Genomic DNA, 16,085 nt, shown 5'->3' with positions numbered 1-16,085 from the left:
TAATATCTGCTTATTGTCTTTGTGGTTGCCACCAAAAGGTGGATCCTCCAACATAAGAAAGTAAGAAGTTATTACTCATTCTTTGAAGGTTCTAGAGAACTATTCACGATAGTGAAATAGTGGGAGCTATCCGTAAAAGAAATTATGGCAACGAAATTTGATATTGAAAAATTCAATGGGAGAAATTTCCCATTGTGGAAATTGAAGATGAAGGCCATCCTGAGGAAAGACGGATGTCTAGCAGTTATCAGTGAAAGGCCGGTAGATTTTACAGATGACAACAAATGGATCGAAATGGACGAGAATGCTATGGCAAACTTTCATCTAGCATTAGCAGATAAAGTATTGTCAAGCATCGAGGAGAAGAAGACAGCTAAGGAGATATGGGACCATCTCACCAAATTGTACGAGGCCACATCGCTGCACAATAAAATTTTCCTTAAGAGAAAGTTGTACACTCTTCGTATGCCAGAATCTACTTCAGTGACGGAGCACTTAAATACACTGAACACGTTATTTTCTCAGCTTACATCCTTAAGATGTACAATAGGAGAACAAGAACGTGCTGAACTTCTACTTCAAAGTCTACCTGATTCATATGATCAACTCATCATCAACTTGACAAACAATAATGTCATCAGTCTAGTCTTCGATGACATTGCAGCTGTTGTTCTACAAGAAGAAAATCAGCGCAAGAACAAGGAAGACAGACAATTAAATCTGCAACAAGCAGAAGCATTGACAATGATGAGAGGGAGATCAACAGAATGTGGCTAAAGCAGCAGTCACAAACATGGTAGATCGAAGTCGAGGAGCAAGAAGAATTTAAAGTGCTACAACTGTGGAAAGAAGGGTCACTTGAAAAAGGATTGTTGGAGTCTAAATAAAAACTCCAATCCATAAGGTAATACCGCAAACACTTCAGATGATGGAGATGCTCTATGCTGTGAAGCGTCAACCACCGTGGATGGCAGAAAAAGATTTACAGATATATGACTCATTGATTCAGGAGCAACATATCACATGACCTCAAGAAGAGAATGGTTCCATCAGTATGAACCTGTCTCAGGAGGATCTGTGTAGAGTTGCAATGATCATGCCTTAGAGATCATTGGCGTGAGAACCATCAAATTGAAGATGTATGATGGAACAATTAAAGTTGTTCGAGATGTGCGGCACGTGAAAGGCCTAAAGAAAAATTTATTATCCTACGAATTGTTGGATAATAATGCAAGCAAGATTGAAACACGAAAAGGAATCATGAAAGTGTTCCGTGGAGCGCTTGTGGTGCTGAAAGGCGAAAAGATAGCTACAAACTTGTACATACTGAAGGGAGAGACTTTGCTAGAAGCAGAAGCCTCTGTTGCCTCATGTAGTTCAAATTATGCAATGCTATGACATCAAAAACTTGGACACATGTCAGAACAAGGAATGAAAGTCCTTGTGGAGCAAAACCTACTTCCAGACTTAACAAATGTAACATTTCCTTTGTGTGACCAGTGCATAACAAGTAAGCAGCACCGGTTGAAATTCAACAAATCAAATTCTAGAGGCAAAAGTGTTCTAGAATTGATTCACTCTGACGTGTGGCAAGCACCAGTTACATCCCTAGGTGGAGCAAAGTACTTTGCCTCATTTATTGATGACTACTCCAGGAGATGTTGGGTGTACCCTATCAAGAAGAAGTCAGACGTGTTTTCAACTTTCAAAAACTTCAAGGCGCGGGTGGAACTTGATTATGGAAATAAGATCAAGTGTTTCAGAACAGATAATGGAGGAGAATACACAAGTGAAGAATTTGATGACTTTTGCAGGAAAGAATGCATCAAAAGACAGTTCACAGTGGCGAACACTCCTCAACAAAATAGAGTGGCATAACGTATGAACAGAACCTTGTTAGAAAGAACAAGAGCAATGTTGAGGGATGCAGGCCTAGAAAATCATTATGGGCAGAAGCAGTCAATACCGTCTGTTATTTGGTGAATCGAGCTTTATCAACTGCAATAGAGCTGAAGACACCAATGGAGATGTGGACTGGTAAACCAGCTGATTATTCAAACCTCCATGTATTTGGAAGTATTGTGTACGTGATGTACAACTCCCAAGAAATTTCAAAGTTGGATCCAAAATCCAGGAAATACAAATTCTTGGGGTATGTTGATGGAGTAAAGGGGTATCGCTTGTGGGATCCCACTGCCCGCAAAGTGATCATCAGCAGAGATGTTGTCTTTGTAGAAGATAAACTACAAAGAAAAGAAGACGATGATAGCACTGAAAAGTCAGAGACTACTCAGATACATGTGGAAAAAGAGTTTGAACAAGGAGATTCTTCTGAAGCAGAACCAGCACATGATGAACAAGAACCAGAGAGTTCTACAGCTCCAACAACTCGTCAATCAGATCGTGTGAGAAGACGTCCCAATTGGCACTTAGATTATGTTATAGAAGGTAATATTGCATACTGCCTTTTAACAGAGGACGGTGAGCCATCAACATACCAGGAGGCAATAAACAGCTCAGATGCTTCACCGTGGATGATGGCGATGCAAGAAGAAATCGAAGCCCTTCATAAAAATAATACATGGGACATTGTGCCACTACCACAAGGAAGGAAGCCAATTGGTAACAAATGGGTCTTCAAAATCAAGCGAAATGGTGATGATCAAGTTGAGAGGTATCGTGCAAGACTGGTTGTCAAAGGATATGCTCAAAAAGAAGGTATTGATTTCAATGAAATATTCTCTCATGTGGTTCGACTAACAACAGTTCGAGTAGTTTTGGCAATGTGTGCTACATTGAACTTATATCTAAAGCAGCTAGATGTTAAAACAGCTTTTCTTCATGGAAATCTTGAAGAAGAGATTTATATCCTCCAGCCTGAAGGTTTTGAAGAAAAAGAAAAGAAGAACTTGGTTTGTAGGTTGAACAAATCTCTGTACGGTCTAAAGCAGGTGCCGAGGTGTTGGTATAAGAGATTTGATTCATTCATTATGTAGACTTAATGCAGACCCTTGTGCTTATTTCAAGAGGTCTGGTGATAACGATTTTGTTATATTGTTGTTGTATGTGGATGACATGTTGGTTGCATGACCCAACAAAGATCATATTGAAGAATTGAAGGCACAACTGACTAGGGAATTTGAAATGAAGGACTTGGGATTAGCAAACAAGATTCTAGGGATACAAATTCACAGAGACAGAAGTAATAGGAAAATTTAGCTTTCACAAAAGAATTACTTGAAGAAGATCTTGTCACGATTCAACATGCAAGATTGTAAGTCAATTTCTACCCCTCTTCCTATTAACTTCAAATTATCTTCCAGTATGAGTCCTAGCAGTGAAGAAGAGAGGATGAAGATGTCTCGAGTACCGTATGCATCAGCAGTGGGAAGTTTAATGTTCGCTATGATATGCACAAGACCATACATTGAACAAGCAGGGAGTGGTTAGTCGGTACATGGCGAATCCAGAAAAAGAGCATTGGAATACAGTAAAGAGGATCCTAAGATACATCAAAGGGACCTCAAATATTACATTATGTTACGGAGGATCAAATTTACTTATCAATGGGTATGTTGATTTTGACTATGCATGGGATTTGGATAAAAGCAAATCTACTACATGATATGTGTTTAAAATAGCTGATGGAGCTGTAAGCTGGGTTTTAAAATTGCAGTCAATTGTGGCTACATCCATAACAGAGGCAGAATATGTAGCAGCTACACAAGCCAATAAAGAAGCAATTTGGTTGAAGATGCTATTGGAGGAGCTTGGGCACAATCAAGAGTATGTCTCTCTGTTTTGTGACAGTCAAAGCGCCTTGCATCTAGCAAGGAATCCATCATTTCATTCAAGGACAAAGCACATACGAGTTCAGTACCATTTCATTCGTGAAAAGGTGGAAGAAGGAATTGTAGATATGCAGAAGATCCAAACCAAAGACAACATAGCAGATTTTATGACGAAGGCAATCAACGCTGATAAATTTACTTGGTGTCGATCCTCTTATGGTCTGTCAGAGACGTAAGCAACATGATGATACAAGGTAGAAAGAATGGGGTGAAGATATGATTGTTCCAATCAAATCTTCAAGTGGGAGATTGTTAAAAGTCAGAAACATGGGGTGCACCGAAAGTGCACATTTATGCACCGAATATAATTGTCAAATTTTGCAACTAAATTAGTTGAATTTGGACAATGGTTAAATCTTAATTCTAGTCATTATAATTTAGGGTATTTACAAATTAGTCCTTAAGCTTCAACTATAAATACCCTATGTAACCCCCTAGACCCGACCTATGCGTTTTGACAAAGTCTGGTGGATCACATTATGATTCTTAAAGACATTTTCTGAAACCATTATTCAATCAATGTAAAATCACATTATAAATGTCATGAAATAAATTATACCATTAAAACCCAACTTGTAAATATAATACCAATAAGTAATAAATTAATTTAAAACAGGTATTCAAAATCAAAATCATAATAAACCGAACAGTAATAGCACAAGTGTCATCATCCTAAAATACGATACTTTAAAATAAGGTCCATGTCACCAAAATAAAGTCAACTAGCAAGATAAAACATTACAATCAGATATACTTCAAGAGATATGTTGATCCTCCAAGTGCTCGAACCGATGTATCTAACCAACAGTATCTGAAAGGGGGAAAAACATTTTCGAAAAGTGAGCTAGGCTCAGTGTGTCCCAATATTACCTTAAAATCACAATAGGTATATTAAACAAATCATAGTCCAGTAAATCTCATAAATTCATAAAAGAGTTTAACTTTTGAAAATCATAGTTTAAACTCTTTTCTTGTACACCATCAGTAATTTCCAAAACTATTTTCTATATAACTTACTCTAAGCACACAACAAAAAGAAAGCCAACCTAAGGATAAGCTTTAGAGATTGTATCCTTAAGCCCGTAAGTCCAAGTCCATATAGCTTACCCTAAGCACACAGCAAGGGAAGCCAAACTAATGCATCTTGGGGCCCTAAGAGTCACATTAGGCCCATTCTGTTTATTAGCTTGATCAGAGCTATACTATTGTAATTCAATCCAAAAGTTCAATTGCACCGTGACACAAATTCCATAAATCATCACATTAAATTGGTGCATCAATAAAACAGTAACCAAAGAACTCAGTGTACCTCATATTAAAACCAATAAAATAGTTCAGTAATAATTAGGGAACACACCTCGATAATAGGTTCAAATAGTAGATCTACTGATTGCTGGTTTCACCACGCTCTGCTACAATTTTCGAACCTATTTTATAATAACACTATATTACTTATGGGTAACATAAATAAATCTCTAAAATCATAAAATTTACGGGTCTTACGGGTGAATACTGGCACACGTGGTTTAATTGATCTAGAAGAGTTGGGTCGAGCTGTCGAACGATCCGGAGAGTCTCTTGTACCTTCAAACAATAATAATTTATTAGCCACAAATCTGACTTAATTGTTCAAAGCTAAATTCTTAAGTATATAAGCATTTTCAGGGTTTGACTATCAATTTGGAGGATTTCGACTTTGAATTTGGCCAAACGGATTGCGGAATCGAAATCAGGACATCGAAAAATATAAAGTATGTCTTTTCAAAAATTTAAATTCTTGGTCAAAGTCAAAGTCAACCACTTTGACCATCGATTTGGAGGCCTTCGGGTTTGAATTTGACAAAACGGACTTCGGAAATGGATTCGGGACGTCGAAAACTATCAGAATATGTATACTCGGAAAAGATTAACGGTCGTTTAATGGTCGGTCAAAGCCATTTTAAGTTTTGGTCAAAGGAAGTCAACGGTCAACGGTCGGGTCGGGTCAACGGTCGGGTCGGATCGGGTCAGACCGGTTCAGACCGGTCAAAACCGGTTTTCAACCACTCACTCTCCCTGCGGCGGCGCGTGTGGCGTGTGAGGCCTCCTCCGGGGGGTCTAAAAATTACGAAAATTTTTTTAAAAATTATTTTGAGCGATTTCGAGATACTTACAAAGATCGGTTCAAATTTTTGAACGGCGGAGAGCTCGATTTCAACTCGGCCGAATCTTTGACTGCTCCACCCCCTCACGCGCCGCCGTCGACGGATACCAAGGTTGACACCGGCGGACTCAAAACGGCACAAGGAACACGATGATGTGGGAGGTGTCGAAAACCGATCAACGATCGGAGATGAATTTAAGATTTTCTCGGTGGTAGTGCTAAAAAAAGTCGAGACTTTGACTCGAAATTCACGTCGTTTGGCAGCGTTTCGCTATAATTGATTTACTGGGTTTTGTTCACGGGTCGAAGATGAACACGACGGTGGTTTCAATTTTACAATTGGAGATCGAACGACGTCGAGATCTAAGTCGGAAACCGGCGTAAGGGGAAGGGAATTTGGGAGCAATTGAGGTGTGGTTTTCTGTTTTGAAATAGAAAACCACGTTTATAACATAACATACCTAACTTTCTTGGGTAAATTCAGGGCTTGGTCCCTGAATTTTCTTTAACTCTAAAACAAGCTCCAAGTTTTAAAATCTTTCAATTTAGTCCCCATATTTTTCTGATTTTCACAATTAAAACCTCCAATTTCAATTAAATATTATTTTGAAAATATCCGGGTTGTTACAATTCTCCCCCTCTACAAGAAATTTCGTCCTCAAAATTTACCTTATGAGAATAGTTGAGGAAACTGAGCCTCCATTGACTCCAATGTCTCCCAAGTAGCTTCTGGGGGGCCTCGATTACTCCATTGAACTTTGACCATTGGAATACGCCTATTCCGAAGAACTCGCTCATCTCTTTCTAAGATCTGGATGGGCTCCTCCTCATATGACAAATCAGGTCTCAGCTCTACCTCATCAACTTGAATGATGTGATCTGGATCTGGACGGTATCGCCTTAACATAGACACATGAAAAACATCATGAATACGACTAAGATGGGAAGGCAACTCAAGCTGATAAGCAACAGGTCCAACTTTCTTCAGAATACGATACGGCCCAATAAATCGCGGACTCAGTTTACCCTTACGTCCAAATCTCAATACTTTCTTCCATGGAGATACCTTGAGAAAAACCTGATCTTGAACGTCAAACTGTATATCCTTCATCCTTTGATCTGCATAAGATTTCTGCCTATCAAATGCCTCTTTCAGACGGTTACGGATCAATCTGACTGTGTCCCCTGTCTCCCGCACTAACTCAGGTCCCAAAGTCTTCCTATCACGCAACTCAGTCCAACAAATCGGGGTGCGACACCTACGCCCATAGAGTGCTTCATAGGGTGCCATACGAATGCTGGTCTGGTAACTGTTATTATAAGCGAATTCAGCCAAAGGCAAAAAGTTCTCCCAGCTACCATGAAAAGCAATTACACAACCCCGTAACATATCCTCCAGAATCTGAATTACTCTCTCAGATTGACCATCAGTTTGTGGGTGGAAGGAGGTACTATAATCCAATCTCATACCCAAAGCCGTATGTAGCGCCTTCCAAAATCTCGAAGTAAATCTCGGATCTCGATCTGAAATGATAGATAACGGAACACCATGCAATCTAACAATCTCTGAAATATACAACCTCGCCAACTTGTCCAACGTATAATTTACCCGTACAGGAATGAAGTGAGCTGACTTTGTAAGTCTGTCAACAATCAGCCAAATTGAGTCCTTTTTCGAAGGAGTCATAGGTAAACCAGTAACAAAATCCATAGTAATACGCTCTCATTTCCATTCAGGAATCTTGATAGGTTGTAAAAAACCTGATGGATGTTGATGTTCCGCCTTAACTTGCTGACAAGTCAAACACCTCGCCACAAAATTCGAGATGTCCTTCTTCATGCCAACCCAATGATACCTCTCTCTCAAATTCCGATACATCTTATCTCCACCGGGGTGCATAGCATATGGACTACTATAAGCCTCTGTAAGGATAGTCTGCCTCAACTCAGCATCATCCGACACACAATACCGACCTTTGAAGCATAAAACTTCATCCTGATCAAGGGCGTAATCTGAGCTTGTCCCTTTCTCTACTTGCTCAAAGATGGAAAGCAAGGAGCTATCAAGGGGCTGCTTAGCTTTGATCTCATCAACCAAGGTCGGCTTAACTTGTAATTCTGCTAACATAGTGCCATCGTCATATAAATTCATCCTGGCCATTAATGATCTCAACTCTGTTACCGCCTTTCGACTCAAAGCATCCGCTACAATATTAGCTTTACCAGGGCGATAATCAATCACGGAATCATAATCCTTTAGAAGCTCTAGCCAGCGTCGCTGTCTCAAATTAAGCTCCTTCTGGGTCAGAAGATACTTTAAACTCTTATGATCCGTGAAAATGTAACACTTCTCTCCATAAAGATAGTGTCTCCAAATCTTCAAGGAAAAAATCACTGCTGCTAACTCCAAATCATGAGTAGGATAATTACACTCATGCGGTCGCAGCTGACGGGATGCATAAGCCACCACCTTACTTTCCTGCATTAGAACACAGTCGAGTCCTGACTGTGACGCATCACTATACACTGTAAAATCCTTCTCGGACTCTGGTTGAATCAATACTGGTGCTTGAGTCAATACCGCCTTTAATTTCCCAAAGCTCTCCTGTTGTGCCTCACCCCAGTCAAACGGTACATTCTTCCTTAACAACTTTGTCAAAGGACAAGCAATGATAGAAAAGCCCTCAACAAAACGTCGATAATAACCAGCCAAGCCCAAGAAACTGCGAATCTCAGAGATATTCTTGGGTCGTTTCCAATTCACAATAGCTTCAATCTTGCTTGGATCGACCTGAATACCTCGCACAGAAATAATATGCCCCATAAATGACACTTCTTGAAGCCAAAAATCACACTTGCTTAGTTTGGCATATAGACGATGCTCTCTCAAAGTCTGCAAAACGATCTTCAAATGCTCGCCATGCTCTGCCTCAGTACGAGAATAGATCAAAATATCATCAATAAAGACCACCACAAATTGATCCAAATATGGTCAGAACACCCGATTCATCAAATCCATGAAAGCTGCAGTAGCATTCATCAAACCAAAAGGCATCACTAAGAATTCATAATGACCATATCTAGTACGAATGGCCGTCTTTGCAACATCAGATCCTTTAAATTTCAATTGATAATACCCCGAAAGAAGATCAATCTTAGAGAATACAGTAGCTCCTTGTAACTGATCAAATAAGTCATCAATCCTGGGTAGTGGATATTTATTCTTGACCGTCATCTGGTTTAACTTCCAATAGTCAATACATAATCTTAGCGACCCATCCTTCTTTTTCACGAACAGAACTAGAGCTCCCCATGGTGAAGTACTATGCCGAATAAATCCTCGATCGAATAATTCTTGCAATTGGACCTTCAACTCCTTAAGTTCTTTTGGAGCCATGCGATAAGGTGCCATAGAAATAGGTACAAATCCCGGATAAGTCTCTATCTCGAACTCTACCTCTCTATCAGGAGGTAAACCAGGCAACTCTTCTGGAAAGACATCAGGAAACTCGCTAACTGTACGGATCTCATCGATCGTGGATAATGAACCTTTAGTGTTCAAAATACAAGCAATGAAAGTCTCATATCCCTTCCGGATCATACAATCAATTTCCATCGCTGAAACTATATTGGAGAGATAGCCACGCCGTTCACCAATTAACATAACAGTCCGACCATCTGAAGTCTTTAGAGTAGCCCGCTTGTATTCGCAATCCAGATTTACCTTGTGTTTATTCAACCAATCCATCCCAAGAATTAGATCGAACTCCTCTAAAGGAAGCTCCATAAGATCAGCGAGAAAAATTTCTCCCTGAACCTCGAGAGGACAACGTCGAAATACTTTATTCATTAATACCGCTTGTCCTACTAGACTCGTAACTGTAACAGTATTTTCAGTGTTCTCGATCGAAATCTGAAGGTTTCGAGATACTGAGCTCGATACATAGGAGTGAGTGGAGCCATTGTCCAGTAATGCAAAGTATGGGATAGAATAAATAGTAAATGTACTTGCAATAACCTCAGGCTCATCTTTGTCCTCCCGACGTCTAGTGGTATAAACCAAAGCTGGCTGTCTAGCCTCAGAAATTGTTGGCCCTCTATTTTGCTGAGGTTGGGCTCTACTATCAGTCCTAGATGCTGAACCACGAGCCTTTACTTGGCTACGATCTCTAATTGGAGTCTGTACTGTAGTCTGAGAACGTACAGGAGTATGGGTAGCGGTCTGCTCAAACAAAGCTAGCTGAGGACAATCCCTCTGATAATGACCACTAGATCCACACTGATAGCAAATACCCATCTTCTTACGACACTCTCCTGTGTGTTGTTTACCGCAATACTCACAGAGGAACCCATGATAATACGACGAGGAACCGCCTCGACTGCCAACTAACGGTGAGGACGCTGCAGGCCTGAAACGTGTATTGCTTCTCGGAGGGACTGAAGTACGAGTCCTTTTCCCGGATTGTGCTGATGACTCCATCGGGCCTGAAAATTTCTTAGATCGTTCCTGTTCAACACGCTCTCTACCAGAAGCTAAAACCTCCACCTCTTCAGCATCTTTGGCTCTGCCTACCAGCCCATCAAATATCTCATCCTGATGGGTTACAACTTGCTTACGCAGCTCGTATCTGAGTCCAAGGGCAAATTTACGACATCGATCTCTCTCAGTAGGTACTATACTGAATCCATACTTCAGCAACTTCAAGAACTCGATCTCATACTCAGAAACAGTCATGTCTCCCTGAACCAGGTCTTGAAACTGCTGACGTCTCTGAGCTAAGTAGCGTTCTCCCAAAAAACGACTCCGAAAGCAATCCTTAAAGAAATTTCAAGTCAAACGATCGGTAGGAACACTACTGGTCACTGACTCCCACCAAGTATAGGCATTGCCATCTAACATCACCACATCACCCTGATATCTCTTAGTTGAGTCTAAACCCAACTGATCCATGCGTCTCTCTGTATCCTGTAGCCAATCCTCAGCTTCAATAGGAGCTCCACCAATCTGTCCCCCAAAAATTCTAACTCCATTGGCAATCAAAGTCTGTGAAATATGAACCTCGGATACAACACCAGTAGCTCTAACTGCTCCCTGTATTAATTGCAGAAACTGTCTATCAAAATTCTCATCCAATGCAACTCTGGTAGGCTCGGACTCAATATTCGTCGCTCCTATGATCGGTGAAGTCATGCCAATACCAGCGGCATGAGGCAGATTCGTTGGGGTCGTAGGAGCATGATCACCTATCGGAGGTGGGGGATCTACCCGTATCTCATCGATCGGATCTGTAAATCTAGCCACTCGACCACGTCCACGGCTAGTTCGACGACCACGTCTAGCACTCATTTTTTTGGTGGATCTCGAGTTTACTACAGGAGATAAAACTTAGGGTTAGACAAGCACTTGGAGTCTCGAACACAGTTAAAATCTTAATAACTTATGACATGGCCTTCGTAACTTGTTTTGTAAAATATTTCAAAACCGTATTTTCAATGTGGACTCTTACACAGTCCGAGGGTTAAAAACCAAAAGCTCTGATACCAATAAATGTAACCCCCTAGACCCGGCCTATGCGTTTTGACTAAGTCTAGTGGATCACATTATGATTCTTAAAGACATTTTCTGAAACCGTTATTCAATCAATGTAAAATCACATTATAAATGTCATGAAATAAATTATACCATAAAAACCCAATTTGTAAATATAATACCAATAAGTAATAAATTAATTTAAAACAGGTATTCAAAATCAAAATCATAATAAAACGAACAGTAATAGCACAAGTGTCATCATCCTAAAATACGATACTTTAAAATAAGGTCTATGTCACCAAAATAAAGTCAACTAGCAAGATAAAACATTACAATCAGATATACTTCAAGAGATATGTTGATCCTCCAAGTGCTCAAACCGATGTATCTAACCAACAATATCTAAAAAGGGGAAAAACATTTTCGAAAAGTGATCTAGGCTCAGTGTGTCCCAATATTACCTTAAAATCACAATAGGTACATTAAACAAATCATAGTCCAGTAAATATCATAAATTCATAAAAGAGTTTAACTTTTAAAAATCATAGTTTAAACATTTTTCTTGTACACCATCAGTAATTTCCAAAACTATTTTCCATATAGCTTACTCTAAGCACACAGCAAAAAGAAAGCCAACCTAAGGATAAGCTTTAGAGCTTGTATCCTTAAGCCCGTAAGTCCAAGTCCATATAGCTTACCCTAAGCACACAGCAAGGGAAGCCAACCTAATGCATCTTGGGGCCCCAAGAGTCACATTAGGCCCATTCTGTTTATTAGCTTGATCAGAGCTATACTATTGTAATTCAATCCAAAAGTTCAATTGCACTGTGACACAAATTCCATAAATCATCACATTAAATTGGTGCATCAATAAAACAGTAACCAGAGAACTCAGTGTACCTCATATTAAAACCAATAAAACAGTTCAGTAATAATTAGGGAACACACCTTGATAATAGGTTCAAATAGTAGATCTACTGATTGCTGGTTTCACCACGCTCTGCTACAGTTTTCGAACCTATTTTATAATAACACTATATTACTTATGGGTAACATAAATAAATCTCTAAAATCATAAAATTTACGGGTCTTACGGGTGAATACTGGCACACGTGGTTTAATTGATCTAGAAGAGTTGGGTCGAGCTGTCGAACGATCCGGAGAGTCTCTTGTACCTTCAAACAATAATAATTTATCAACCTCAAATCTTACTTAATTGTTCAAAGCTAAATTCTTAAGTATATAAGCATTTTCAGGGTTTAACTATCAATTTAGAGGATTTCGGGTTTGAATTTGGCAAAACGGATTGCGGAATCAGGACGTCGAAAAACATAAAGTATGTCTTTTCGAAAATTTAAATTCTTGGTCAAAGTCAAAGTCAACCACTTTGACCGTCAATTTGGAGGCCTTCGGGTTTGAATTTGACGAAACGGACTTCGGAAACGGATTCAGGACGTCGAAAGCTATCAGAATAGTTATACTCGGAAAAGATTAACGGTCGTTTAATGGTCGGTCAAAGCCATTTTAAGTTTTGGTCAAAGGAAGTCAACGGTCAACGGTCGGGTCAACGGTCGGGTCGGACCGGTCAGACCGGTTTTCAGCCACTCACTCTCCCTGCGGCGGCGCGTGTGGCGCGTGAGGCCTCCTCCGGGGGTCTAAATATTACGGAAAAATTTCTAAAAATTATTTTGAGCGATTTTGAGATACTTACAAAGATCGGTTCAAATTTTTGAACGGCGGAGAACTCGATTTCAACTCGGCCGAATCTTTGACTGCTCCACCCCCTCACGCGCCGCCGTCTACGGATACCAAGGTTGACACCGGCGGACTCGAAACGGCACAAGGAACACGATGGTGCGGGAGGTGTCGAAAACCGATCAACGATCGGAGATGAATTTAAGATTTTCTCGGCGGTAGTGCTAAAAAAACGTCGAGACTTTGACTCGAAATTCACGTCGTTTGACAGCGTTTCGCTATAATTGATTTACTGAGTTTTGTTCACGGGTCGAAGATGAACACGACGGTGGTTTTAATTTTACGATTGGAGGTCGAACGGCGTCGGGATCTAAGTCGGAAACCGGCGTAGGGGGAAGGGAATTTGAGAGCAATTGAGGTGTGGTTTTCTGTTTTGAAACAGAAAACCACGTTTATAACATAACATACCTAACTTTCTTGGGTAAATTCAAGGTTTGGTCCCTGCATTTTCTTTAACTCTAAAACAAGCTCCAAATTTTAAAATCTTTCAATTTAGTCCCCACAATTTACCGATTTTCACAACTAAATCCTCCAATTTCAATTAAATATTATTTTGAAAATATCCGGGTTGTTACACCCTAGCTCATTTAGCTTCAAAACCATCCCAAAGCATTCTAGCTTTCTTCCAATACTAGAGAGAATTTAGAGAGTTTCTTTAGAGTTATTTTCTCCTTTTTATCAAGAGAGAATTATCATTGTTTTCTCCTTAGTAGATGAAGAGAGGTTGTAATTCCTATTTTATCATAGTAAAATTCTTCTACCGTTGCCCGTGGTTTTTACCCTAAATTTTTAGAGGTTTTCCACGTAAATTTTATGTCTCTTTTATCTTCATTTTTATTTTCTCAAATTATCAGTTGCGATATTTCCTATATCCGATAGCCATCTTCCGCAACATAGTTTTAGTCTTTAGATAAGACTAATCCTTAATTTATTAAAAAAGTATAAAATAAGATTTGGTTTAATTGACTCAGTTGCATGATGCCGAGCCCTTTTGAATTCTCTGTTCATGAATTGTTTTCCCTAGGAATTTTCTTAAAGATGCTATACAACATAAATGATCTATATTTTCCCAATAAAATAAAATATAGATTTATGTACACAATCAGATGATAATCACTTTGTTAAAAAATCAAGGTTATAAATTGTATTTGAAATAAGTTATGAAATTATTCTTACAAAAGAGTATCTCCTATATATACGTATGTATATGTTACAAATTATAAAGAATTAAATTGATATTATGATTTATGTAAAAAAAATTGATATTATGAAATAATAAACGATATAATACTAAAATTAGTTCACCATGTTTATTAAAATAGTTATTTTAAGTTTTTTTTAGTATTTTGACCTTAAATGATTCATTTTAGGATAAAAAGACCCATAACATTTAATTGAATAGTCATATTGGCCATATTAATTTTCTTTTTAAAGTATTTTGATTCTCAATGTTTCGTTTTAGGGTAACAAGACTCAATTTTTTAACATTAACAGTTTGTTAACTAACGATTTCTATTCATAAAACGTTAGGACCAATATACTCTCCAAGAAAAAGAGCTAACAGTATTTACGCCTCAATAAAAATACCAACTCATTCAATAAATTATGAATTAAACTTTTACCTAATGACGAAAGCTTTAAAAATTAGAAAGCCAAGAAATTCAAGTTTCAGCTCACGTGAATTTGATATTTATGTTAAAATTGCCAATTGTATTTGAAAAACCAACGCATACATATTTCCCGAAGTAAACAGGTTGATAAATATTAATCATGGAAACAAATTCAAAGACTGTACTGTAAAAATATATTATAAAATAAAACAAATATATTTGGAAAAACAAGATGAACAGTTTTTTTTTTACTAAGTCAAATGAGTTTTATTGAAGAGATAAATAGTATAATCAAAGATCGTATCAGTATCTTTATGCTTCAGTCAAAGGAATGTATAGTACTCCTTTACTGATCTTATTATTAGATATTCATTCACGGCAATCTGGTTCAGTAATGGTACAAAGTAACATTGAACTCCACAATCGTATCGCCTGTCGTCAAATTCAAAAAGCTGTTCCGAATAAAAGCAAACCCGCTGGCCATCCGAAACGCACCTCTCCCTCCCACAATAGCCAATTCACGAACTGGCGGTGAAGACGGATTCCTTGAGAACAAACTAAAGGAGCTGCCATTGAACCTGCCACTCGTAAACGCAAAATCGGCATACATAACGGCAGTGAACATGGCAGGGTCTCGACTCGATGATACGTACATTCCTTGAGCGTTTCCTATGATCTCCGACGTCGGTTCAGGCCCTACGGTGAGGGGATCGTCGATCGCAAACAAGCTTCCGAATGAAATTGAGGACCCTGTGATGTTGGGACGGGATATCATGACAGCACTAGGGTTTTGGCCGCTGAGGATATCATGAAGGAAGAAGTGGAGTCGGGTCATTCGCTCCTGCCGAGGAGGCGGCGTAATGGTTTCGGAGTAGTATTGGCCATAGACTGGTGCCATGGCGAGGAGAAATATCATGGCCGATGCAAAGATAATATGTTTCTCCATATTTCTTCACAAGATGTTTTCCTCGAAAATATTTGGTTTTCTGGTGTCTTGCTGTGCACTGCAGGGCTTTATATAGAATTTGTGAAACGCCTGAAGTTGTTGGTTGCCATTTCCTTTTCATAAATTGTGAATGAATTTGTAGAAAACAATATGATAATTTAACAAATCAAATTGAATATTTATCACGAGACAAGTGATTGTTTTTAACACAATTGAATTAATTTAAATTAGATAAGCATCAGAGATA

General features: G+C 38.9%; 1 protein-coding gene across 1 annotated transcript; it reads right to left on the bottom strand.

The window, feature by feature from the left end:
* Positions 1-15,231: 15,231 nt before the first annotated feature.
* On the bottom strand, positions 15,232-15,886 carry LOC120134364 (dirigent protein 15-like). The gene has a single exon (XM_039150798.1). It carries the CDS (start codon positions 15,836-15,838, stop codon positions 15,281-15,283), a length of 558 nt encoding a protein of 185 aa, XP_039006729.1. The 5' UTR covers positions 15,839-15,886; the 3' UTR covers positions 15,232-15,280.
* Positions 15,887-16,085: the final 199 nt, after the last annotated feature.

Source organism: Hibiscus syriacus, unplaced genomic scaffold (assembly GCF_006381635.1).
Source record: "Hibiscus syriacus cultivar Baekdansim isolate YM2019G1 unplaced genomic scaffold, ASM638163v2 tig00110597_pilon, whole genome shotgun sequence".
In the NCBI taxonomy this organism is placed as follows: domain Eukaryota; kingdom Viridiplantae; phylum Streptophyta; class Magnoliopsida; order Malvales; family Malvaceae; genus Hibiscus; species Hibiscus syriacus.
Note: the sequence above shows the minus strand (reverse complement) of the source record. Positions and strands in the feature narration are given on the sequence as shown.

Bases quoted from the DNA above. Each gene is read 5' to 3' on its own strand.
- LOC120134364 (XM_039150798.1), bottom strand. From the start codon at position 15,838: ATGGAGAAACATATTATCTTTGCATCGGCCATGATATTTCTCCTCGCC.